This window comes from Neopelma chrysocephalum, unplaced genomic scaffold (genome assembly GCF_003984885.1).
Source record: "Neopelma chrysocephalum unplaced genomic scaffold, ASM398488v2 Primary Assembly neopelma1_104, whole genome shotgun sequence".
Taxonomy (NCBI): domain Eukaryota; kingdom Metazoa; phylum Chordata; class Aves; order Passeriformes; family Pipridae; genus Neopelma; species Neopelma chrysocephalum.
The window spans coordinates 2,175,384-2,203,317 of NW_020897768.1; the positions used below are offsets into that span (position 1 = coordinate 2,175,384).

Sequence of the window (27,934 nt, forward strand, 5' to 3'; positions counted from 1 at the left end):
AGTTGTTAAGGCAGTTTAGTTGTGGATTTTAGAGCAGTGAATAGTGTGTAGGAATCCAGCTTGCCCAGCCTCAGATAAGTGACTTAGGCCCTTTCTTGTTTAGTCCTTCCTTCTAATCAAAAGAGATGTGAACTTCCTGAGGATTAAATGGTGTTTGGGTGGGCTCTGCTCTGAAACACCCCTGTGATTTCTCCAACCATACTGTGAACAATCCATAAATTCATAAATCTTTATGAACTTCTGCAGAAACAGTTTCCCCAGTCAGAATTCTCCACAAATGCTTTTAAAAGGAGCATAGAAGAACCCATGAGACAAAACCCGCCTGCTACTTCTTAGGAGCACAGATAGAAAGAGAAGTCCTAGGAGGCAGCTTATAGAGGAGTACCATATCATATGGTGCTGTATAATACTTAGCAGGTAACACAGAGCTCTATTTCATACTTTAAAAAGATTGTAAGTACGAAATAGTGTTACTAGTATTCATTTGCTTCATGGAAAATGAAAGAAAACCTTCTCAGGATTGAGAACTGACCTCCCTAAAAATAAGTTGGAAGCAAGAGGATGCATGGGAGAAAGTAAAGAAATGCCTAACTAGTAAATCTTTGATAATTCAGATATTATTATTGGAATGGATAAGGGTGAAAAGACAAGTTGTTAAAAAAACACCTTAGACATGACAACAAGACACCAGTTCTATGTTCATGTACCATTTGTATGCGGTCTTATTCAGTTTGGGGGAATTCTCAATCGCAGAGGCATGCCAGAAAGAATTGTAAAGGAGGAATATAGCCTTGTTATGGAAGGTAAAATAAGGTGTGAAACTGAACTGAGATGAAAGACTGTTGATTTCTGCAGGATGGTGAAAAATGAAGGGGCAGCTGATTTTATACAGTGGGATGGATTCAGGAGACACAATGAATTGCAAAACATCCTGAAAACCAAGTAAAAACTGGGAACAGAGAATTAGGGTAAATTTAGGTGAGAGGATGATAAGGGGTAATGCCCCAGATCAGATATAGAGGGAACATCAGTGTACGCACCAGGAACTCAGAAAGTAAGGAATTTAAGCATATATTCTACAGCTCTATAGCTCTGTATACTCAGATTACCTCCTCAGATAAATGGTGGTGACTTTGGGATGAAGGAAGTTCACACACAGATTTCCAAAGCACAGAACTAGCAAATTTACTAATCTGCTAAAGTAAATGAACCAACAGGACCACAAACACTTACACATAAACATATCTGTTTTCAGAAAGTAGCAAAATTTCAATTTGAAATATTATTCCATGTTTATTCTAGGTTTTTGATAATACTATTTCTGATCTTTGTGCTAATATGCCAGCTCAAAAAATAGTTCAAGCGAAAACCAAGTCCACAGTTATCAGCTATGTATTTTAAGACAAATCTAGTAAAGGAAACTCAGGCATTTTGAATTTGTTTCAGCTGCTGAATGGAAAGAAAAAAAAAAGGAGCTGCATGCAGAACATAAATTTAGTCATGATGCCACTGTACGAACACTTTGTAAGCCTTGGCTAATTAGTCCATTCAAAATCCCTGCTGGGAAAACAAGTGATATTCTTCTGGTTTTACAAATGAGGGATTGGAAGGAAAGTGACACTACTTTAAATGTCTAGCCCAGACACATAGAGATTCAGCATGGTGAAGTGTAATTAAAAGTTAAACAGTGGGTAATTCTTACTGCTGAGCTCAGACTATGCTTTTCTGCATAGCCCAAAAGCTTAGCAATGCATTCAGGAGAGCAGTGGAGAGGGGAAGAAAGATATTCCACTGCAGGTATTAAAAATGCATGTGGAAAAAGGAAACAAAACAAAGGGTAACCAAACCACTCACGTTCATACGGATAAGTTATTATTATTACTTGTTTAGCATTGAAAATGTGCTTGACTGCACATTATATTATCCAAATGTATTGTGAGAACTGATTATACAAAGAAATTAAGTTATTTCTGATTATGCAATGCAACCATTTTGACATCTTAGTAATGACTATTTCTATACCAATACAAAGGAAAGTGCAAGTTTGCATTACAGTGACATTTACTTCACAGCTGCATGAATAAAATTATTTCAAGCAGCAACCCTTACATAACCCCTTAGTGTAACTTTGATTTGCAGCATGATTTCCAGCAGCTCTCATTTTCACAATGCTTCAGAAGTCACCACGTAGACATAGGATACTTTATTAGTAGCAGTAAATCAAGCATGACATCTCTCCTGAATATGCTAGGGTCACTCTTTAAGCTGTCAGTAGTCAGCTTTGCTCTACTATTTCAGTGAAACTCTCAGAGTGAGATTCACTCTGCCATCTGATGGTATAGTGTAATGATAACTACTGTTAGGAAAACACGGATCAAAGCATATCACTAATAGCAAGCAACCTAGAAAATGGTTTGTACTCATTGGAGCAACACTTTGTTTCCTTTCATGCCCTTGGTTCCCATGAAGTGGAACTTTTCCAGCTCAGACACAGACTCGGTGAGGAAGTGCAGAGTACAATTCTCCCTCTACTCATACTGCTTAGCATGGCATGAGATGCTCCCTTATCTTAGTACAGTGGGGGTTCCCATGGTGTTACAGCACCCTTTCCTTCTTTCCATTTTGATTAAAGACTATATTTCAAAATCTCACAAACCTTGCTGGTTGAAGTGATGCACATGACAGCAGCAGATGCACAGTATCATCTGCACATCAAGCAGACTGAAATTTAACACTCTGAAATATATTCAGGTGCTAATCAGAAACTTCAGTGTTGCCCAAGTTCAGTTAAACTGACTTGTGACTGTGAGTAATTGGCTTTGTAATTTTGATTGAAATTGATAAGTCCAATTTTCTGGTCCTACTTCAATAAGTCAAAATTCACCCTAAAGTTACACAAATCTATTTTGTTTGATCTTTGTAAAAGCAGAGAAAGAAAGAAAAGTATATAGAAGTAATTTCTGAGTTGTCAGTGACAGATATTTTCTTTTGATTTCACACATTTGCTGAAGGTAGAATAGACCTTACCGTAGCTGTCATAAGCCTCTTCACTTGTTCCATGACTGTAGTCATAATATTCAGGCACACTGTAACAAATTCAGAAAGCCATGTCACTATTATCCTGGGTAACCAACTCAAAACAAAAACAGAGCGCAGTAAATGAAATGTATTTTAACTCTCTGACATGATAGTAAAGTCCAGTTAGTTTCAGAGATAGCAAGTGTTTAAAAACATGAAGGAAAATGTATCAGTGACAATAACAGCCAGTATATAGTACATCACATTTCTTATCTACTGAGCATAAAACAAATTTGATCCGAAATATGTAAACCTAGGAGATGTGACAAAGACTGAGAGAAATTCTATTTGCAAAAATAAGGTCTGAAAAAAGACCATCCACTGTATCATTCAGTATTGTTAAACTGCCAAACGAGGTGCTAATCTCATTTACCTGTAATTCCAAACTTTATGTATTATCAAACTCAGCACAGTTTGCTTTCACAAGCTGACTGTATTGTATGGTGTGGAACCTGTAAACTACTTATCTTTACCAAAAACACAGACAGGTTTCCAGCTTTGATCCTGAAGAAGAAAGCATGTTTCCACTGCCTGTAGAAAGAAACCTGATTCTCCATAGCCTTTTTCCTTACACAGTTATTGGATATCCATGGAAAGTTTTTATACAGTAATTAATAAAACATATTGAAAGAAATGGGGTCAAGGACTGCAAAATCACACTTATGAATCTCAAACTCGCTTTTTCATTGTTTTCAAAAATTATGTATATAACATATTAAAACATTGCCAAAATTTCTTAGATAATAGTTACACCCTGATAATCAGCAATTCCCAGCTATTATGTGGAGTGGACATCCAGACATAATTAAATGGAAATGGAATTATTCACACTTTCACTTTACTGCTATTATAATTTATAGTTTGCACTGTGGTTTTGGTACCTGACACCAAATTCAAGATCAGACTACTTCGGTTCTGGGGTACCAGGCAGACATAACAAGAATCAGTCTCTGCCCAGAAAAACTTGCGAACTCCATGAATTCTACTACATTGTACTTCTTTGATCTGCAGTGAACCAAAGAGAAAATGTGACGCTTTCTCTGTGTTAGTTTTCAGTTGTTGTCACTTTTGCTTCTTTTTTCTTGGACACTGTGTGAGATAGACTCACAAAATGAACAGAAGCAGGCAATCAGCTCAATATTGCATTAATTATAACATTATTGCTCAGGCCATTTTCCATATTGGATTACTATTTAAAAAATATTAGTTTACCCTTGAGAGAGAAGCTTAGTTGACAGTGGAGTGCAAGTAGAAATATTTCACAAGTGCAATAGAGATAAACATGCAATCTGTAACAATTATTTTCTTAAACTAATTTTGACTTCTTTGTTCACAAACAGCCTGTAATCAGATTTTTAATTTCTTGAACTTAATAGCTATCTATATTATTCTTGGAATAATTTCTGAGAATAATTTATGCGCTCTATCTCACTTGAGACCACTGATTGTGTGTATCTGATAACTGACAGTCAAGCTGTTTTGAATTGTGTCTGGCTAGGCACAACTCTCACAGTCAGTTTCCAGCTACAAATATCTGTGGTGTTTTTTTGAACTGAAAATGCAACTATAATTGTTGTGCATTAATTTCGTTATTTAGCCAGAAGTCATTCATGTGAGTGAATGAATTACACTGATGTCAGTATCTCAGAGAGGTGAAATCCATTTGCTACAGTAGTTGCAGAAAGTGGCCATACAAATGACATGATAGTAATACTTTTAAAGATTTTTCCCAAAGCCAACTGAGCTCTACAGAACATAATGACTGCAGTGCATTGACTTCCTGGATAATGAGAGCCATCTAGTTCCTTGAAAATTAATTATCCAAATTTATAAACCATCCTATTGAAATGGTGCAAGAAACATCTTCTATTTGTAGAACATAGTAAGCATTCTGTATTATTTTGCAATGATTTTAGTAGCCTGTTAAATGAAATTACAGGATTATGTAAGGTGAACCAAAGCACTGGCAGAATCAGGGTTAAATCATGTATCTAGTTATATATACAAGGCTTATGGTTTAGACCTAAGAAATTACTTGCAATGTTCAAAACAGAGAGATGACGTACCACCCAGATCTGGCAGACAGACGTATGAAAAGTCTAATTTAAGAAGCTGCATTTTGGCATACTGCCTGCTTTCCTGGGTAGAGAAGGGTGTTGGACTAGTGAGTGGTGTTAGAGGAGAAGGAACGCAAGAACTCTCATCTTTTGCCAGCAGATAAGACGCCGATATTTCTTCACAATACATTTTTACAAACCAAAGCAGCTGCAACCAAAGGTCAGTTTTAAAAGGAGAGCATTTGGGACTCAGTCCAAAGGCCAGTAAGTCATCAACAGCAGTGCTGCTTTCTGTAGTCACTGAGCAGGCCTTGAGCTGTTACCCATCAATGTAACATCCAGCAGAATGCAAGACTTGCAATAGCAGGTAAAAAATTCATTGCTACGTTATTGTTGCTGTACATTTTTATTAGAGAAAAAACCACACAATCATAGAGAAAATAAGGATGTGAGATAAAAATCCTGCAGTGAACATTCAGAACCAAAATACACTATCAACAGAATACTAAGTTAATACACACACCATTATAAAATAAGAGGCATTGCAACTGTAGAAAGGAAGTAACTTGTTATATACTGCATATTTGATGTTTGTGAGCACAAGACTTACATTCCTGAAAACACATAATTCATAGCACAATACATGATTGTCATTCAAGTTCTCCAACTTTATTTGCCTCAATAAGACATCTTTTTCATAGATTTGAGCCAAAATAGCATTTCAAATTCTCTGCCAACTCATATTAGAAAGTGTTTTGAAGAATACCTAAGTGAAGAAAACTTATTTCTTAGTATGAAATACCAGATTTAAACTCATATTTTGTGAGTCAGACTGCTTATACATTAGTCTGCTCTATTTTGAACCTCTCTGAATATTCACTATAATCTATGACATGAATTTAGTTGTAAAAATTTTCCTCTGTTTTTTAGCAAAGTGAACAATGAGTGATGTTTATAAAAATGTGTGATAGACTATGGCTTTACAAACATAGATTTTTTTTTTTTTTTATTCTTAAACTACAGAGAGATATAGTCCATTTGCATTATGGCCAACTGAGAAGGAAACAATCAGGAAATACATTCAGCATAAATAAAACTTGTTTATATAATTTTATAGTTCTCAGACTGTTCTTGGAAAATACAGTGTTCATGAGCTCTAGAAACCTGTGACTCTCTTGGCAGTGCTAATTGGAAACAAAACACCATTATCTGTCATTAGCATTCATTACTTTCAAGCAACATAAAGTGTAATTTACTTAAGTACATGCACCCACCTGAAAGCAGGATGCAATACATTTTATAAAGCAGACAGGATTAACTCATTACCAACTTCTCAGCTTTTACGTGCACTGTACTTTAACATCAGACTTCTGAAACAGAGATCTTGATATGCCATGACTTAGACTTGAGTAGCTTTCTATACATAGCACTTGTGGAAAAATTGATATACACACGGGCATGTATCTCAAAAGTAGTTTAACTGGTTTTGTATCTGAGAAGCTCTGATCTCTATCTACATCTCTATGTATATGAAACTTCTACAACAAAGATGTATGACTCTGTCATAATTCCTATTCTGTGTGCAAGGAGATTAGTAATATGTATATGGTTAATCTTCATAATTGTAACCTATTTAGGCTTATTTTTTTAACTTTTTATTTTGGTTAATGTTTTTAAACCTATTAATTTTAAAGACTTGGGAACAAAGTTTCCACAAGTTTGAGATCTCTTCTTCTCATGCCGATAAAGCCAGATCAGTTTTAAAAAAAACAACTTAAAACAAACGACCAAAAAAAACCAACACAAGATGTTCCTTATTTGAGAGATAAGGGTCCATTTAAGTGCCTTCCAACCTGAATTATCTAGGGCTCCTATGATATGACGAAGGTCCAAGTACAGAGACTGTATCTAAATAGCAACCTTAAAAGCCAAGAGAGGCTTTTAACCTCTTGTTAACTGGCACTTTTTCAAATTGACATTAGTTAAAGGAAAAGCGAATTCCAGTTTGATTCTGTCAACACCCATAGGAAACCACACAGCTTTTTACTCAAAAGGCTGGACAGTGCTTTAAGGTGGTTTAGGCAGAGAACCACAAACAAAAGAGTTGAGATTGAAGCCACAAAACTCTGACTCTTGGGTCAGCAAGTCACCCAGGGGAAGTGTGATGTTCACCACTCAGAGGTCAGTGGGGTTAGATACAGAAAATCATGATGTTAATGAATAGACTGCATTGGGCTTTGACCAATCTCTTCCTGCACCTGCAAGAAGCTGCTGGTAAAACACCCTGGGTTAGCAACGTTACCATCTGGTTCCCTGGCTGCTCTTACAGCTGCAGCAATATAAGGCAGCAGAACATTGCAAGAACTAAAGAATTCAAGTACTTCTTGTTCCCTCATGCTTTTTGATTGTGTGTGGGTTTTGTTTAGTTCTTCCTTTCTCTCTTTTTGTTCTTTGCTTTTACTTGGTGAAAGATGCATGTAAGCTTTTATTCTCTAATTGTGGAGCACAAAATGTGGTTGTAGACATACAATGGACTCTCTAAAGCCAAAGCAGAAAGGTACAAGAAAGGGTTCACCTGCTTTAAAAACTGCTAATATGTGAATCTGTACAGGAGAAGTATGTTCTGTAGTCTATCCTGATATATCCTAAAAAACTGAAAGCCTTTGATTGACCTGTTGATCTAGATTTAACACATATATTTTCCTGTAAAAAAGTTTTTTTTTCTTTCCTAATGGTTGTACTTTTTAACTCGAAGAGTATATTTTAGTATAATATAGGAATCTTTTATTCGGAAATGTTTGGGAAAGATCTGGTCAATTTAGAAAAGAGCTTTTTGATCAACCTCAAAGTTATAACTCTGCCATTAGATAATAATCGGGCTTCTTTTGTGAAATAAATGAATTGGTCCAAACTAGAGATTCAGCTGATGCCAGTGAAGTTCTACAGTTCAGATTCATAATGAAACAGACTAAAAACTTCCACACTAACCTTTGATGAACTAAAAATAACTTGAGATACTTCCATCTTTGTGTCGAAGTACTCAACAATGTGAGAGGGAAACAATATTGTAGTTCAGGACTGGCACTCTTGAGGAGAGATTCCCAGCCTTTGTCAGTTTGCAATCAGCATCTATACTTCAGACAGGTACAGAAAAATGAACCTTTATCACTCCTTAGAGATATATCCCAGTCATGGTTACCTTTAGACAACAGATTCTTAAGTCAAGCTAACACCTAGGATAGCTCACAGAGATCCCTAGAGTTGGGATTCAGTATTTTAGAGGGGGGACAACTCATTCTTTTTCACATTCCCAAATGGATCCCTTGAAGTCTTGGTCTCCTATATACAATTATCTCCCTCTTTCCTTACATAATTTCTGTTCAGTAATCTTTGGAGTTTCCAAAGAAACATGGATAGGTGGTACAATCAGATATTCAGCTCCTATGTTAACAGGATCCTGTCTAATGTTACTGCAGTCATTTTACGTAAGACTGCGTTTGTAATGTTTCTCCCTCCCACAGAGAGGGAGGGAGCCAGCAGGATTTAACAGACAGCTGGCCATGAAAGAAAAGCTATTTACACAAAGCAGTATACTTCTGCTTGGAAGAGTCGTGAGCAAGACTTGCATTCACATGAATTGCAATACATGAATAAATTTTTAGAAAATAGTATTTCATAGTAGAAATGTGTGAATACAGAAATAATCCTTCCAGGAATCTGAAACTCACTGGAACATCTCTACCTAACAGAGCATTATACCTATAGGGAAGATGACAAATCTTTTGAACAAAGGAACTTCTCATAGGATTCAGCCTTAAATCACAAATACAGCCCTTTACTGAACACATCTTTAGAACTGATGGAATAATATGGTGAATATTTTGGACGATAGTCCCCTTTCTCTGAAAGCTCAAGTATGATTGTATCCAATGTTTTTAACAGAAAAGAATGTCTCCATTACCAGATTCCTGGATTTATTTAATAGCTTACAACATGACTGAAGTTAAACTAGATTTCATCTGTCTCCAGTAATTCCATATGTTTGATTTCACGCTACTGCAAATCTGAATTAACAAATATAATAACTAATGAAGGCAGAATTATACAATCATAGAAGTGGAGAGCCATCTTAATTGCAAGACGACTTTGAGTTCTGAACTTCTTGCAAAATACGAAATAGAAACCAATCTGCCATTTACTAGCACATGGCAGTTTTTATTCATGTGTTCTACACTACTCTGTCATTTTCTCATAGACACAGAATTATGACCAAGTATTTCAGAATGTAATACAAAATGTCTGCACACATAGTATTTGCAAAGGGAATGACGCAGAATTTCAGGAATTCTACCCAGTTTTAGAGGTAGAACTTTTCTCTACTTCAGAGTAATGAAATTTGATTCCATTTTGCTCATTGAATCAAATAAATGAGAAATGGGATTACAAAACAGTTTCTGATGATGAATGCCATAACTAGATTGCTGTGAAGATACATAAAATGTCATAATCTTGGGTTCCTGCCTTGATTGATTTCAACAGGTTGGAAATAAAATACAGGGAAATCTTCATTTATGGACAAGTGGATATAAGCACAAAGACAAAATGAAATATGACAAAATATAAATACAATGCATAGTGTTTAAAAAGAGAGTGAGTAGTAGAAAAAAATAATAATAAATAACTTATTTTGCAATGAATTAGTGTAACCACTCTACCTATTGCAGCTTGGACTACATTTGTCTATATATTTTACTATCCAGTAATATTTTGATGGTGAGAGAGAATTGTGCAAACCTCTCATCATATTATGAAAAGATTAAACTATAAGATAATTTACTAAATTAATTAATAATTATTCACATTCCCATCTAACCATTATTTTTAAACTAAGGACAAAATTCTTTCATTTAACTATGGATAGCTCTCAACTAATCTGATGGAACATTTTACAAAGCAAGTAGTCAAAACCAGTAGGATCACTGGGTAGAGTCTACCAAAGAACATGTACGCCCAGCTGAACTATGTACTGCTGTCATTACAAGTGTACTAGTCTGTTATTTTATTTGCAGCACTGTTTTTGAAGAACTCATCTTCAGAAATAGATGTACATCCAAATTCTTTGTATCTGGAGGTCAAGCAAGGGTAACCAGGATGAACTGAAGCTCAGGAAAATATACCCTGCTGATGCAAATAATTCCTGCAGATACGACTGGATAAAATATTCTTCCTAAATCACTTTGCAGCATGTCTTTGCACTGAAGTGATTGTACTGTAAGCCACATAAGTGACACGGACTGAATTGAGGTCCATGTTCTATTCCTGCATATCAGATCAGAAATAAGTAAGTGATCCCTTAAGCTCCTGTACTAGCAGTCCACGCTGCAAAAAAGGAAGCCGTAAACACAAGCTGTGCAGTAGATAATATGAACTTTGAAAAGAAACTTTTTTCCCTGCTTATTCTTGTTTCTATTGCAAAGCCAATAACTTGTAATGTATTCAACTTCAATGACTGAATATGCTTTTGAAATTTTCTGTGGGTATTAGTCCTTAGAAGAATGTGCATCAGAACTGTAAAGCCTATTACAGGTTGAATTAATAGATATTGCTATGAACATAGGATAATACAACATTGATATGGTCATAGCAGCTATCTGCCATAGCAGGAAAGTGGACACAGGCAGTGTTTTTCTCCTTTTATTTCTGTTTTGAAAAACAGGAGCCTAATTTGGACGTTGCACATGACAGCACAGCTATAGGTATGATAACTGTATCTTTTGAATTAAATATAATGAAAACTATCAGTCAACTTGAGGTTTTCTGTTACCTTTTCTTTCTCTCTTCTTCAGTTCTCTAAGATAATTCCATTTGAGCAGTTATCTAACACATAAGGTTTAAAGTCTTCAGATCATGTAAAAACTTAGAATTTATTTCAGACATATTAATGCCATCTTTATGTTAAGGTATAGATTCTGTACTACCATTGACTTCTTAGAAGGGAAGTTCAGAGATGACATGGCCTATAATATGCAATTCTGCATCAGAAACAGAAGTTTGCCAGTTTGCTCAGTAGATGCAAGATGGGTTTGCAGTGTGGGTTTGACAGAACAAAAAGAAGTCATTGGCCTAAAATGATCGGTGGACCAGCTCGAAATACGTATTCAGAGGACTGCTGCCTATCGCATGACATAAATTATTTGCAAGACTAACAGTAAATATTTTTCCAAGAATTGCTTCAAGGCTCTAACATTGGGTTGCTGCCATTAGTGATGCAGGGTCCAGGCATGCAAGAGAAATGCTCTTTACCTACATCATCTTGCAGTCATAGCGAGGGTGACGGTATGTCCCAACAAGGCCTCTGTCGCTGTGGGATGGCATCTGTAACAGCAATGTTGTGCACTATTTTCATCTATTTTTAACACTGCATTATTTATTCTTCTCCTCAGTAAGTGATGGGTTTCCCGATATTTACAAGCCTAAGATGGGAGCCGTAGACTCTTCTTTCTTTAGAAAGCACACACTCAGCAACTCATTTTGCTGCTGAATTATGTTTTTAATAAAAGCCATACAGAAAAAAGATAGAAGGAAAAGCCAAGCAACCAGACCTGGAAGCCATTGCCATTATATCATCTAACTGTTCACAAAACCCAGAACTCATGTGTGAACATTCATGCCAGACACTGTGGAACAGGGAAATAATATCAAACTCAAATTTTAAGCTTCATCAGACAATCATTGGCTTCCTTTCCTCTTACCTGTCAGGCACCACTGTTTACACTACATATAGCTGGAAGATTTATGTGCAAGTGGATTAAAGAGAGCATGCTCTTCCTGGTTCATACCGTGACTAGCCAGTGAGTCCCAGATTTCCTTAGTATCTCCTTTGGCTGTGAGACATAGTACCCTTGAAATTAAACTGTTCATGCTGGTAGAGACACAAAGGTCACTGGAAATGACTACAAACGTGGTAGCAGAGCTGAGGATTGCTGTGCTGGCCATCACAGTTCTCAGGTGATTAATCAGCAACTGAACCCAGTTCTGTCAAATTATTCTGTTGGTTTTGGCTGAGGACTTTGGCCAGACTTTGCATGTGGTACAGTATGATCTCCTAACAACCTCTGAGTAACCAAAGAGGCTGATCTTCTAGATCTCCTCACAGAACTTTTCTCCTGGTGATCTAGTGAACTCAGCCCATGAATCCTGAACAATGGAAGTTCCTGCTAAGAAAATAAAAAAGTATATTACATTTTGAAACCTTTAAAGGATTCTCCTACATTTTCTGTGTTACAGCTGAGTTGGAAATTGACACTTCTACCATTTTGCATAGCACGTCTAGGATTTATATTTTTAAACAAAGTTGTCAGACTACAGGTTTGGGAGTTGGCAGAAAGGTTTTAAGTGTCCTCTGCCTGACTTTCAAGTGCACAGGGAGTGTATGGAAATTACAACTACTGAGTATCTCTTAGTTTGTCTGGGCAGGCAGACACTCTTATCACTGAAAGCCATCTTCACAACTGCATGGATGGGAGAGGAAGAGAGAGAAAAAAGAGACTTCCTGGAGACTTCATGGAGAAATTCAAAGTACAGTGCAACACTGCGCATGGGAAGTATGTCAGATCTGATGTCTTCTCCTGCCCACTGAAATGGTTGTTTCCTTGCTCTATTTGGTATTGTACAAAATAATTACCTTAAAAACTGTATTTTGACATCACTATGAACAAATTTCTAAAATGAGTGGGGATTCTAAATGTCCTCAGTAAATGTGTAGTATTTAATGGAATCCTGTAAATGGTTATAGACACACCTGGGAAGGGCAGCTAGTTGTTCAGTTAAATCTCTGTCCTGAGGTTCCATCCTATGCTCTGGGTTGTCATTATGGGACAGGAATGTAGGGAACATGTCCCGAGGTGCAACAGGAAGGCACCGAAGCTAGGGGACATGCGCAGAAACAGACACTCCTATTGGTTAAGGGTCACGTGGGAACAGGGTATAAAAAGGGCGCGCGTTGTTTGAATAAACCTCTTTGTTTACCATCTCAAAGGGAGCGTGACATGATTTCTTTATTATATAAAGGCAGCGGCCACGTGGCCGCTACATATGGCGACCCAACCTGGGGCTGAATCTACATTAGATCAGATATTTTAAACCTGTAACAGGTATATATCAGTAGGATCTCCGGTTATCACTTTAGTTTTATAAAGTGGGAGTCCTTTTACTGAAAAAAACATAGACGTCTGTAAACGTTGCCTTGAGGTAGACCAAGGAACGAAGTTAGTGAGCTCAAAAAACTACAGGAAAGTGCACAGAAAACAGGAAGAAAGAAGGAAGAAGAAATCACCGAGAAATCGGAGAGGGCAGGCACCGGAGAGAGCGCAGAGGGACCAAAGCAACATCGCAGCGGTGAGTGAGCTGAGAGGTAGCCCGGGAGGCTAGAACTGCTCCCCGAGCAGCAGCGTGACCGCAGCCCGGAGCCCCGAGCCGCGAGACGTGCTGAAACCGCAGGGAAACCCCTGCCCCCCCCACCGCCATCGGCGCGGCTGAAACAGCCACGCGGATCAGCGCTGCAGCTGCCCGATACCACCCCAGCCACCCGCCCGGACCCCCGCATTGGCCGTCCGCCTAGCGGAAAGCGCCGCAGCTCCGTGCCGCCTGCTGCCCGCACGCAGTTGCCCGCCGCTTCCACCGGCCCCGCGCCCCATCCAGAACTGTGCTGGACTGGTAGAAGCACACCGAATGCGCGCCGGCAATTAGACCCCCCCGCGGCACCTAGCGAACCGCGGGACCCCCGGAGCCGCTCCCCACCGACCCCTGGCCGTCTGTAAGGACCGCGTCAACCCTTAGAATCGGGGAAAAACCGCCGAAAGCCGCCGCGAACCCACAGAGAACCGGTTGCGCTTTCACCGCCGCTTCCCCGCCGCCGCTGCACCGAGAGGGACCTCCGCCGCCCGATCCGAGCTCCGAGCCCGCCCACGCCGCGAGAGGACCCCGCGCCAGCCGCCGCCGCCGCAGCAGCCCGAGCCGCCAGCGCCGCGAGAAGCCCCGCCGCCAAGCCGCGCGCCGCTGCTGTTTGCAGCCACCGCTGCTGAGCCGGGAAACCAGCTGACCAGAACCAGCAGCCAGCAACTACACAAAGAACTTCCGCCCGCGCACATCCAAAGCGCCGAGAAAAGGTAAAATGAGGAATTTTTTCCCCACCGCAATTTCAAAAGACACAAATACACTACACACAGCCCACGAATGGACAACGCAAGAGCATAACACCCACAAGCACCCTCCCAATAACACTGCTAGCAGCAGCCGCCCAACTTTTAGGCGTAGGGACACAAACGCCCAAAGTCTGGCGGGAGGCGGAATGGGAGGTGTTCGTGAATTGAGCACTGAGTCAGAAGCCCAGAGCCAAAGCGACACGGGCCGTTGGGAGGGAACTGAGCCTGTGATGCGAGATCCCCGCTCATGGGATCATCGCAGAGGGCTCCGTTACGGCGACCGGGGGGGGCAAGCCAGCAGAATTGCCTCCCCGTCCCGCGGATGACCGCTGGCCATGTGGTACCTCATGGGCGTCGCCATCTTGCCCATCAAGTGGCCCGGGTACTGAACTGTCTCTTCCGGTCCCTGAGCCGCCCCGCCCCACCCATAGGCACGAGGGGGGAGGTAGCCCCGCCCCCTCGCCGCCTCCGACACCCGCCCACACCCCCCCACCGGGAACCGAGGCTGCCGCAGCCGCGGGGAGGGGGGAATGGTGGGAGGAGGAGGAGGGACTACCAGTAGTTCCGTCGGGAAGGAGCGAGGAGGCAAATGGGGTAAAATCGGACAACAGGTGGGGACAAAACAGGGATAAAGTGATTCGACTGGGTAGCCTGAAAGATAATCAGGCATACTCAAATGAATTTAGCCAAAGCCACGCCCCTCAGCCTGAGCTCCTGCATGGAGCTACTCAGAGGCTGAGGCATTTGGTAAGAGATTGTGGCATATCCCTAAATGATGCCTGCGGGTATCCGAAGGCATTGAATTCCATCCATTTTTCCACCTCACATGACACAGAACATGTGCACTGCTTATCTGACTTTCGGGAGAACCGTGCCAATAACACAGCAAACACCCCAACTGGTATAACAGTAAATCTATTGACTGGAGAAGGGAGACACAGCACAGCAGGTGCCCAATTAAATCACCACCGAGAAAAATAAAAAGTAACAATCAAACAGGCGCTGAGAGCCATAAGAAGGCTTCTCACCACAGACCAAAACAGCAACCTGCCCAGCACAAAAGTGTTACACAGTTGTGCTGAGCCAAACCCACAACATTTAAATCGGCTGCAGACTGCTTTACACAAGCAAATTGTATACAGTGAAGCCAGAGAGATGCTGTATAAGCAGTTGGCTTCTGATAGGGTGAACACAAGCTGTGAAAAGGCTTTGCAAACCCTCTCTGGAGGGGTTGAATATGGCACTGCTGAGCTGGTTCAACCTTACCGAGGACTCGGCTCTGAGGAGCACCAGTCTGCCTCTCTAGCTGTGGCCCTAGAAGCCCAGCTAGGAATACGAAAAGAGGCCAGACTTAGAGCAAGTGGTGTCAGGTGCAGTAGCACTGACCACTTTCAAGGAGATTATATCTGGAGACCCCTTTGCAGCAATGCCCCAAAATACTCTAATGGCAAGGAATGGGCTGAGTTACACCCAGGGTGCCGAGGGCGAAACAAGTGCCTTGCTGCCAGCATCGCCCTGCTTGTTGCCGTGCTGTTTGCCACCCTCTGTGCCACCGGCTTTCATGTGCCGGAGATGAAGCAGCTCGAAGCAGGCCCCAAGGTGGCAACAAACAGCCCAGACAATGCCCCTATACACTGCACACCCAAGAAGGGTGACAGGTGGAGAATGCTGCCAGGCTCTAGAGCAGTAAGTGCAGTCATAAAGCATATAGGAGCACAGCAGCATGGACTGCCTTTACCCAATGTGCTCCCAACGAGTTGGCCGCTATTGGTAACTGATTCAAAGACTTGTTCCTCTACCACCTTCCTACACCCTGAGAATGTTCTAAGGCTTGCCTCTCCCATCATGGCCTTGTGCACGGCCCGTGCAAGTATACTGCTGGGCTGTCTGTCCTCAGGGGATGCAAATAGTCCAGCAAGGTATCAGACAACCACGATACATCCTTATACAGGTAACATACCAATGAGCATGGCCACAGGAAATGAACTGCCATTTACTCTTACTGCTCTAATCAAAAATGTCCAAGATCCAGGGTTACAGCTTGCAGCGGAGAAAATGCAGCAACCGTTACCCTGGACTTTCCTTGGACAGGAATTCAGGCAGCAAAAGAATTCTCCACAGCTGCTGCAGCTCAAGGTAAAAAACACTTTATATTTACACGAGTTGCAAAAGCCTCAAGGGGCCATAAACCAGTTAAGGCCTGTTTTAGGCTTGACCACAGAGGAGCTACACCCTCTGCTTCAGCTGCCAAAGGGAGACTCCAGTCCAATGTCTAACACGCTTCTGATACCAGAAGCCAAAAGAGTGTTAGGCATTCGTACCAAGGCAATAGAGGGAGGGATAGGCAGAAGGAGAAATCCTGAACTGCAAATCTGCCTAGCCCTCATTCCCAGCAGGTATCAACTATTAGCAGCCTTGTGGGATCAGACTGAAAAAGACCCACTGCAACTTCTAAAGTGGCTAATTTTGCCCCATGTACCATCTAACACTGTGTGGACTGTTAATGAGATGTATGCAAGGCTTGTCATTCAAGGCAGAGAAGGACTGCAGCAACTGGAAGGACAGGACCCTGCCATTACCACCATTACATGCCAGCTACGAAGGACAATTTGGATAGGATGCCAGCTGAGGACACAGGGTTCCAAGTTGCCTTAGCAAGCTTCATGGTAAAACTTTCATGCATCTCTCAAAACACAGGTTGTGGGCAAAGATCACTAATCTACCTTCAAAAGCCACGACCAGATGCCAACACGGACCAGTGAAAGGCTTCAGGGCCTTCACACCTGCATCTGGGAACAGCATAAAAGGCTGTAATAACTCAGGTAAAATCCTGCTGCAAAACAAGGGAAAGACAGACGCAGACCACGAACCAAAGTTGTGCAGGTTCTGGAAATAACCTCGTCTGTATTGTCTTGGGAAGGTTTACTAAGCGATCTTTTAATGTTGTAACGAATTTCTGTTATATTGCAAGTTAATACCCCATCTTGAAGGTTTGTTTATTTGAGATATCCTAGCGTTTACTTGTTAATTGAAATGCGTTCTGTTTGGTTTCTTGTGAATTACAGAAGGTTTGGATTTTCATACATATGCATACAAAGTAACACAATGACAGGTAAGGGCCAACAACTGATAAAAAACTAAGTGACTGACAAAATAACAACGTTTAACATCATATCTAAGGTCTTGAGGCAAGCGAAATTGTCTAGTTAATTTGTCCATCAGAACGCAAGTTCCTTAAACAGACAATTCAAATAACATTCAATTAGCTCAAGACTCCATCATGTCACGCCCAAACTGTCAAAAAATCACAACAATGCCATCTCAGAATGCATTAACCCCACATGGTTAATTGCAAATGAGATTGAGCAAACAGGTATCACACACATCTCTGAATTGGACATATTATAATATGTACATGTAACAGTAGGTATATACCCACACCACGTAACCTACACAACACCCACTGCAGAAAAGGCCAAAAGCGTGAGACACTTTGGCTTAGTTGCCCAGCAACTCTTGGTCCATAATATTCACAGTAAAGCAGCTATATCTCCTATCAAATAGGAAAATTCTCATGTCACAAGTATTCCACACTCACTCATTACACAGGTAATTATACAAAAAGCACACAACACATCAAAACAGTGTCAACTAAACAAAAAAGGGGGGAGAGAATCTGTATAGCTAAAAGAATATCTGTGAAAAACCAAGTATGTATTAATTTTCAAATTGTGACAAGCTGGAAACATGTGAGTATGAAAGGTAATACAAACCCCAGGTTAGTGTACCTCTCCCAAAACATCGGTCATGGTAAGGGATTTGGTATCTGGGCAGTGGACGGAACCACTAAATCTGATTTGGGAGAGAGGCTATGCTGGGGAGTCTGAAGAAAAAGAGTTAAAATGAACCCCTTCCAGGTCTGTTGCACCCCACAATGTACAAAATCACATCAGCAAGGACCAGAGTGACGCAGAAGTTATAAGAAGGTTATCTTTATGTTTAAGGTTTACTTTAAGGACGACCAGTGTGGCAAAAAACAGTTTATAAAAACCCATGAATGTTTGTGTATGATGCGTGAGATGATGGTCATCAAAGCGAAAGAGAGAATGAATGGATAAGAGTGTTGTATGTCTGGACAAATATTGAAACACTACAACACCTCACAAATAACAATACCTCCGCCACAGGGTCATTTAAGAGAATTTAGTTCTGCTAAGCTTAGCCTGTTTCTTAATAAAGTTGTATTCCCCAGTTATTTAAAACCCTCAGGTTAATAAAGCTTATAAGTTTGCACGGTTAGGCCAAGGCCTATAGATTAATAAAGGTATTTCTCCAAGTTGCACTACCCTATAGGAATATAAGAGAGTTTTAAAAGGTTCACAATAGGACTATAAGAGGCCGAGGCAAGCAGTATGCTGGATCATTGCAAGCCTTGGTAGTTTATTATGTACTGTTCTGATTGTTTGCGCTGTTGTTTTTGCAATGTTCTCGTGACCTTCTTATACAATTAGGAGGGGGGAGATGTAGGGAACATGTCCCGAGGTGCAACAGGAAGGCACCGAAGCTAGGGGACATGCGCAGAAACAAACACTCCTATTGGTTAAGGGTCACGTGGGAACAGGGTATAAAAAGGGCGTGCGTTGTTTGAATAAACGTCTTTGTTTACCATCTCACAGGGAGCGTGACATATATATATATATATATAATGGCCAGTCTTCGCGAACGAAGATTTGGGGAAAGGTCTTTTACCTTTCCAGCCTGCGCAATGGATTTTTTAGGTGAGACACAGCCTGCGCTGAACTGAGCCCACCCTTTAATCCTAAGGTTCATCTGCCGGGGCCAAGCAAGCTTGGACAATGGCAGTGAGGTCCTCAGGACGTAGGTTTGTTTAGAGTGACCTTCTCATAGATGGATGGCCTCACAGGGCTAACGGGCTCCATCTGCCCGGGGGACCGAGGAATCGAACCTGGGCCACAGCAGTGAGAGTCCTGCATGCTAACCACTAGGCCACGAGGGGTCCATTTCACAGGGAGCGTGACATGATTTCTTTATTATATAAAGGCAGCGGCCACGTGGCCGCTACACAGGAAGACAAGGAGGAAAAAGATAGCTTTATAAATACATATTCTGCTACTTAAAGCAGGACATACTTCATGCAATATAGTCTGTATTTGTCACGGCCCAAAAATATCTCATTTCTAAAATGTCTCCCTAAACATAATAAGGTACAGGTGGCACTTACCATAGTGAGAGTCCTTTTCTCTTTCTTCAAGTTGCTTCTTGTGTCCATTTCAAAGTGTGCTTGAGGTGCCCCTTAGCTCATTCAGCCATACAGACTTACGGGTTTCAGTGCAGCCTGATCTGAGGCTCTGTCACAATCTCTTCCACAAGTGACCCCATCCCACTATTTTTAGCCTAAAAATTGGACTGCTGTTCTGAAGGACAGAGCTTTTTGTCTGGAGAAGTTCATTAGAGAAGTCCATTAGAGAAGGACCTATACAAAATGTATTGTTGGACTTGCAACACCATCCCTTGACCTTTAGTACATATTTTTAGATAATTTCGCATGAAAGTACAGCATCTGAATGGCCCTGGGGATTGAAATATATATGGGCAGAAAGAGCAAATGGGAAGTAGATACAAGAAGACAAAGGAAGACAAAGGCAGGGGTAACAGGTGGTGGTGGTGGGCTGCCCAAACACTATCTTCACTCTGTGCATGGGGTAAATCAGGGAACATGGCATGACTTACTATGTGCTCAGCTCTAAAGCTCACTGAATTCAGCTTGTGTTCAGACTGTCCCTCCCAACCCATCTGCTCATGACCCCCCATCCCAACACATTCTTCTGTTTGAAGCAATGAAGAGAATAAGACTTGGGCAACGCGCACAGGCAAGCAGTCAGACAAGAGTTTGCACCTACTCTAAAAATTTCCACATTGGTTCCTTAATGAACCATAAAAAGCAATGGGGAACTCTGCTCTTAACAAGAATAGAAACCTTGGTGCTCTGCATTAAGCCACCAACTACAATTTTTTTGCATCTCATGCTTTAGAATTTCAGTCACTCCCTGCAGAGGGTAGTTATGGCAATTTTCTGGCTAAGCATGGACATTGCCTATAAGATTTCATTAATTTTTTTCCTGTAAATCACACACTGGATGAGATTAATAAGTATTTTGAAGAAGTACTACTTATCTTCTTTGTTAGGTTTGCACATGATATTATGTCTTGATCATATGGCTGGAGTATACTATTAAACAAGATCTGAGACTTGAAGAAAACACTTTGATATACACATCTAACCAAATATCCTGGTCATATTATTTCATTGTATTGTATTATTTTTGGCTCAGTAGGGAGGCATTTCTGTGAAGCTAAATGGCCAATAAGGTACAGAAATCCACATTGTTTATCTAATGGTCTATTTGTTCTTTAAATCTTTGAAGTGAGAAGTCTGTGGTTCCGAAAGTGCTCTTTTGAAATCAATAGCCTACTTGTGGCATTAAGTGCCACTCAACATGGATAAGTGTGACCACATGTCCTGTCATATATTTCAAAAGGAAATGTTTTAGTTGCAGATTGTAAACAGATTAGGTATCCTGGAGGTAGCTCATGTTACTAGAAAACATATCTGATGACTAAACTTAATAGCTGTTTAATTGACTAGATTATGTGACTATAAATTTTCTTTCTTGAGTCAAATTATCACTGCCAGTTCTAGCTGCATTATAATACACTCCTCATAAACTTGATATATTTGTCATTTAGTTGCCTGGAACATCAACTTGCAAAGAAATGACAGGTTAATTCAGATGATATAAAGCAATGTCATAGCAGAGAGATTTCCAGCTAATTACTGTTTTTACTTCAGAGGCAGTATCTCCTGTGACAATTCACTCTTGAAGCAAAAGATGAGCTGAACTCTTTTCAAAAAAGTTGGAGTACATTTGACAACATGAATATCTACCTACACAATGACATGATGGTTGCAGCTGTTAATGTATAATTACTTGAAAGTGTTGTTAAAGTATACTTGATGGGGTTCACACTTAGGTGTGACAAATCCTTTTAAATATACTTCACTGGTTATAAAAATACTTATAAAGTATTTTTTATCAGCTCCAGTACCACTCACTACAGCAGTTCTGGAGCTGAATGTAATTCTGACAGGCATTTTCATCAGCAAAGCATTCAACAAAAACAGATGGTTAAACAAAAAAGTGAGTGTAAGGTCCTCTGGTCTTTGGATTGCAGAACCCTGTATGTATACATCACTTTCTTGCCCAGTGAGAATCACATGAACTCAGTTAAAATCTATGTCTTTTCTTGTTAAAATTTCATTTGCCTTTCCACAGTCTTACAAGTACTCTTAGCAACCCATAAAAGCACTTTCTGAATAAATGTCTGAAGCACCCTTTTGTCCTCCAGTTTAACTGTGAAAAAGATGTCATTCCATATTTAGTAAACATGGACCAACTGTCAGATTAATAGATGAGTGCATGTGGTGTATGTGTATAAAAAAAGAGGTAACTTTTGTTGCCTAATTTTAGTGACACAATATAAGATGTGAATGTGATTTTTTTCCCATTATTGCACATTGTAAGGACATAAAAAAAATTTCCAAACTTATCAATTCTGAGAGTTGCTGAGAAAGTAACTGGCTGAAAACAGATAGTTTCAGCATTCTGGCATGTAATTCCCTTCTACAGTTTACCTTGATGGTGGATGCAACCAGAAGCAGGTATTTACCATCACAACTACTTTTTTTAATTTCCTTCTGTTTTTTCTCAAATCATTGTAAAGGCCATAAATATGAGATGCCCCTGAACACTTCTCACCAGTAAAGAACTGCAAAAACAAGTTCAGAATGACATCAGCTAGGAAAATAAAGCAATCGTTTGTAAAAAAATACACTTACTTTGCACCAATTTTAAAATCTATCTGCTTAAATTTTTGCTTCATTTGAATAACTCTGTATATAACATCTGACTGCCATTATTACTTTTTGACAGCTTTTTAAAGTACCGTGAGATTTTGTAAAATTTAATGTGGAAAATAAAACAGGAAATTTATATGAAAAACTAAGAGAGAAAAGTGTACTTTGAAAAAAATAATGTAAAAGTACAAATGCTTACCTTTGTGTTTGGGTAGCATAACTGTTATCATATGCCTCATAGCTTGGATCATCATATTCACCCCCATACCCATCATCGTATCCCTAAGGGAAAAGCAGAACACCACAGTTTAGAAGAGTGATAAATCAAAGGATATTATCAAGCTGTGAAAATATCTTGCATCAACATATGCATGGTATGTTTGCTCAGTATTGTGTAAAATATGTGGCCGATTGAAGAGAATTATGAATTGTGAGGCACAACCTGTACAGTGCAAGGGTAAAGAAATCAGTTACTCATTTAAGAACTCAGCTTATTCACTGATAAACTGTGGTGCATTGTCCAAACCACAGTGCTCCAGTGGGATCTGTGTAGAATACTGATGAATGATAATAAAAATAATAATCTCCTGGCAGTCTGTTATATAAATAGTTTCATAAATACCTATAGGTGAAATGAACAAATGGCAGGTGAAGTACACTATTAAGAATGGTATTGTGACAAAATCTTAATATTCAGTCTATTAAAAAAAGAAAAAACAAACAAAACAAAATATAACAATCTATGAGAAACAATATTTGCAAGCAAGTAATGCATTATGATATTTTAAAATAACTTAGAGTAAACACCTTTTCCTTCACTGAGCATCCCACTCTTTTTAAAGTCAGGCTTTTCTGTGACAACAGACGTTTTAGCACAGGTTCCTCCCATCTAATTTAAGGGTCCTTACTGAAGCACTCAGACAAATGCTCAGTCTGCCTAAGGTAGAGAGACGTAAGTGACTTCAGAAGGTGGTTCAGTTGATCTAATGTCTGAATATTCCACTGAAGGAGCCGTGGGTAGTTATGATCCATTGTAGTTGACTCTGAACCCAAGAGTGCTCAGGAACCAGACAATAAATAAATAAAGATATAATCCAAGGATGCCTTTTAATATGCTTTTCTTGTATGACAGGACAACAGAATAGGCAGGAAGAAGGCTGTATGGAAACACTTTTTTTTCTTTTTTATGATTTTTGGAAGCCAGTATTTTTAGTTAAATAGAAATTAAACATTTTTTTGTCATAAGGAAACCCACTAAGGAAAGTGCTAAAGGAAATAGGAAGCTTAAAAATCTTTGACTCAATTACAGCAGAAGACTATGCAAAATTTAGTTAGACTTGGGCAGAAGGGACAGCATGACGCAGCTCCAAAATAACAGCAGTCCAATAAACAATCACTGTACTGCACTATCATAACCACTCAAAGTACAGTATTGGTTTGGTACTTCATTATTTCTGCTAAATAAACTCCATAATGGTATTGAACAAGACTTCACTGGCACTCCTGAATTAAAGAAAACATTCAATGGAGGAAGCATTCAGTTATGTCTCCTTAGGTCAAACATATTAAATCTGCCTGCTCCTCTGGTGTACCCAGCAACGAGGACAAGTGTGGATTCCAGGTGGGAGAGTTTATCCCTGTAGTGCTGTATGGCCTGAAGGAAGGATAGGACTCCAGATGGTGACCTTACTTCTCAGGCACCAGGTCAGCTTGCAGTAAGGGAAAGCCTTTCTGAGCAGGAGGGAGAGTCCCATTTTGGGATTGGGGAATGGCCTCTCCTAGAATCTGAAGTCCACACAAGCCTCATCATCTTCCACTTCAGGTGGAAGTGCACCGGTTTGACTTGTTAATATTAGTAATAGTTAATATTAGTATAAACTCATAGCAAAAAGTACTGTTGAAAACATATCCCTGCACACTACAGTGATATACTGAATATTATATAGCTAAATACACAATCTTGCTTCTGAGGATAGGAAAAGAAACAGTGAAGCCCAGGAGACAGATGTTAGCCACATGAATTAGTATGCTACTGGGCAGGATCCTGCTACCGTGAAGAAGAGGATGATGCAAGTTCCTATATAAAGTCAAATAGCTAGGGGAAAGACATTTCATATGAGAGAATGGGAAAAGCAACAATTACAAATTAGCTTTCTCAGTTTTTTGATGCCTGAGATGGATCAATGTTCAGCATCAGCATGGCAGAGAACACTTGTTAATATTTGACACCTCTGTGGGTTCATGTTATAGATTTTAACAGCCTCCCTAAAGGCTCATAGTATGTCAATACAGTGCAAATGGTTCAAGTGGAATGGTTGGAAAACAGAGACAAAGTAAAAAAGCACAATATCTCTTTAATAAAGAAAAACTACTTTCTGGATAATGTTCATTTATTTGTGTAATTCTGTATGAGAATTATCTTCTAATCCTACAGGTGAAGTGTTTATGTAAGGTGCATACACACAGTTATTAAAAGTTTAATATGATGTATTGTATCCAGACACCTACCAAGCCTTTAGGTATCTAGAACTGAGACCCAAAATAGCTCCTTTCACATCCTTAAAAGTGTCTTAAACTCACTGAGCATTTTTCTTCTCTTTAACATTCAGCTCCCCAGAACCTACGACTTTAATATTTGAAAGTATTTCTTGGCTGAGCACTTTGAGAGATGAAACACCCAGCTCCCACCTAGACCCTGCCGAGATCAAAAGCTATGAGTTTGATGGTGTCCAAATTAACATATTTTGCTCTCTCTGTGTGATGAGAAGGGTGTTCCCAAAAGCAATTCTGTATAAACCCAGAGACTAGAACCCAAGATGCCCTCTTCAAATGCAGTGCAATTTTCTTTTCAGCACTAGAGTCAGATTACTTCATGCATTCTCTAGGTTTGTTAGACCTTATATTAAAAACAAGCAAACAAACAAACCGTATTAATTTGAGAAATGTTCTTTATATATATGATGATAGGAACAGAGCCTTTCTCTTAGAGAACCTAAGTAAGTTACTAGTGCTTTACCCTCAGCATATTGAAGGAAAAAGGATTACCTACACTGTCAGTGATTTGAATATGACATTCGTTCTTCTAAAATTTCTACAGTTCCATTTATTTCACCAGAAACTTTCACATATATAACACTTAGACCTTCCCTCCTATGTTAAGTTCTAACGCGTTTTCATTGAGGTCTGTGCTTTTCAAGCAGAAATACTCTCGATAACCCCTATGTGGTTGCGAGCTATGCTGGCGAGGGCTCATGCCTTCGGTAGGGTCGCCCATGCCAGACAGGTCAAAACCATAGGACCAGATAAACTACATCCCTGGGCAGGATGAGCTCATTAGCCTTCTGGCAGTCATCCTAGGAGAAGGACAACTCTCATCCCAAACCCGGGCAGATGGAGCTCGCTTAGCCCTGGAAGGCCATCCATCTCAGAGAAGGTCACTCTAATCAAACCTACGTCCTGAGGACCTCGCTGCCACCGTCCAAGCTTGCTCGGCCCTGGCAGATGAACCTCAGGATTAAAGGGTGGGTTCAGTTCCGCGCATACTGCATCTCACCTAAAAAATCCATTGCGCAGGCTTGAAGGCTTTACCCACATGCAAAAAGTCCTGTAGCGACGGGCGAGGGTCGAAACGGTAGGTGAAAGATGCACTGGGAGCCGCAGACTCAACCCTGCATGCAGGCGGTTCAGGATATTGGTCATTTGAGACTGACGGAGATGAGAGTCTCTTGGGGCAGCACCCTGAACGACCAAGCAGCCTTTTCAAGGACAGCACTGCTTGCTCCACTCGGAGCTCGTATTGGCCTTTTTAGCCACCAACGCGCTTGCATGAAAAATGGGTAGAGCCCTTCCCAAATCTTCGTTCGCGAAGCCTAGCCATGAACTCTCGATAAAGTGTCTTTAGACATGATCTGATCAAGATCTCCACGTTAGTCAGAATATTAGAAAACTTGTATAAAAAGTTGATAGGGTTGAGCCATTTAGTTTCAGTGAAGGAGAAGAAAGCAATTCCCTAAATTTTCAGAGTTCTTTGATGAGGCTAATGAGGGTGCAGATAAGCATAACCTGAGGGAAACAGCATCTTTTGAAAGTTACTGATGAATTTTGATTCTCGGGGATATTCAAGGGAATGTGGTTGGATGCCTGAGAAGACTTTTCCTGTGTAGGAATGGTAGCTGCCACCATCATTCAGAATAAAAAGCCTACCACAATGAACTGGAAAAAAATGCAATGGGGAACTATTAGAAATAGTCAATGTCAAATGTCAATGTCAAATGACAATAGCCATTTCTAGGCTAGGTTTTTGTGCCAGGCTATCTTTTCTCAGGTATTTCTTACTAAAACAACTTTCCCAATCATAAAAAAAACCCTAAAAAGACCTGTTCAGTTTGTGTCAGGGAAAAGGTAAGTTAGTCTTCCAATGTCTAGGATTTGGACTGGAGACAAAAGAACAGAAATGTACATTCGAAGCTGCAGTGGGACTAAGAATATTTATAAATAATTATGGATTATTTTGAGGAATTTTGGTACTGTTAAGAGTTGAAAAATAATAACAAAAAAGATGAAAATTAAGAAAAAATTTAAAATAGAGATCAATTTAAAAAAAAGATTAATTTGAAAATGAGTGAATATAAATATTTACCAGTCTTTCCCCATAAAATGAAGACAGGAAAAACTCTCAGAACAATCTCAAAACAGCATCTGAAATTAGCATTAGGAACATTCAATTCAGGAGGAAATATTCAATACTCAAGTACTGATAAAGAAAATTATAGTCAGGGGCAAAAGGGGTGTAGAAGCCAAAAGGGACATATTTTGAAAAAGGCTTATATTCTACCACCTGAGAAAAAGTTAAGTATCAATTTGATTCAACACACAAAATATCATTTAGAAGGATTTATTTTAACTATTTAGATTTATTGAAATCTTCTTAAATTTTCAGATGCTGAAAGAGATATTAGAAATACAAACAAAATTTTAAGTATCATTAGTTACAAGGGTATGATAATATAACACAATCTGATCTCTTAAAACTTGAACTTACTTCATAATGTTAAGATCCTGTTTCAAATAATAACAGCCCACACTCAAATGCACCAAGTTTAAATCACCTCTTCTTGAATAGCCTTAAAAAACAGATTTTTCAGAGCACTGAAAAACTCTGTGAAACCAAGAAGGACAACATTTCTAATACTTCTAATGAAAACTGCTTTATTCACAATATTTTAGGTATGTCCTAGTAATACATAATAAAATACATTGTAAGAAAGTTGAAACTTATTTGTTTTTTATAGAAAATAGCCCAACTGTTTTAAAAGTAGCAAATTTCAAAATATTTAGAATTAATTAAATAGATAAATAAGCAAAACACAAACTGTTGTTTGTGTCAAAATAAAGTGAATTATGCAACCCAGTATTTTACTTGGCAAACATGTGAACAAGAAAAATATGTGCTGCCGGATAACCAGAGTAAGCCTTCTCATTAGCTGCATCCAGCAGCACACAAAAAGTAGTTCTGTAGCTCATGAGGGAGAAGGCGAGGGTATAAATACCCACCTCTAATTGTAACTATTAAGTAGAAGAAGTTGTTTCTCAGAAAAGGGACCTTTGCTGAGTTTTCACTCTTTTCTTCACCTTGCTTCTTTGTTGCTGTCTCACTCTCT

General features: G+C 39.7%; 1 protein-coding gene across 29 annotated transcripts in view; it reads right to left on the reverse strand.

Annotated features, from left to right (window-relative positions):
• KHDRBS2 (KH RNA binding domain containing, signal transduction associated 2) overlaps window positions 1-27,934 on the reverse strand; it is a 380,194-nt gene that overhangs the window by 49,116 nt on the left and 303,144 nt on the right. For 27 of the 29 annotated variants that reach the window (XR_003536306.1, XR_003536303.1, XR_003536310.1 and 24 more), the window contains exons 7-8: window positions 22,474-22,556; window positions 3,028-3,086 (exon numbers count right to left, since the gene is read on the reverse strand). Coding sequence is in view for 2 of the 29 variants with exons in the window: in XM_027696003.1 (XP_027551804.1) it covers window positions 3,028-3,086; window positions 22,474-22,556 (142 nt within the window). In the remaining 27 variants the exon portion in view is untranslated. Of the gene's footprint in view, window positions 1-3,022; window positions 3,087-22,473; window positions 22,557-27,934 lie in introns of all 29 variants that reach the window. The other 2 variants (XR_003536311.1, XM_027696004.1) reach the window with 1 other exon arrangement.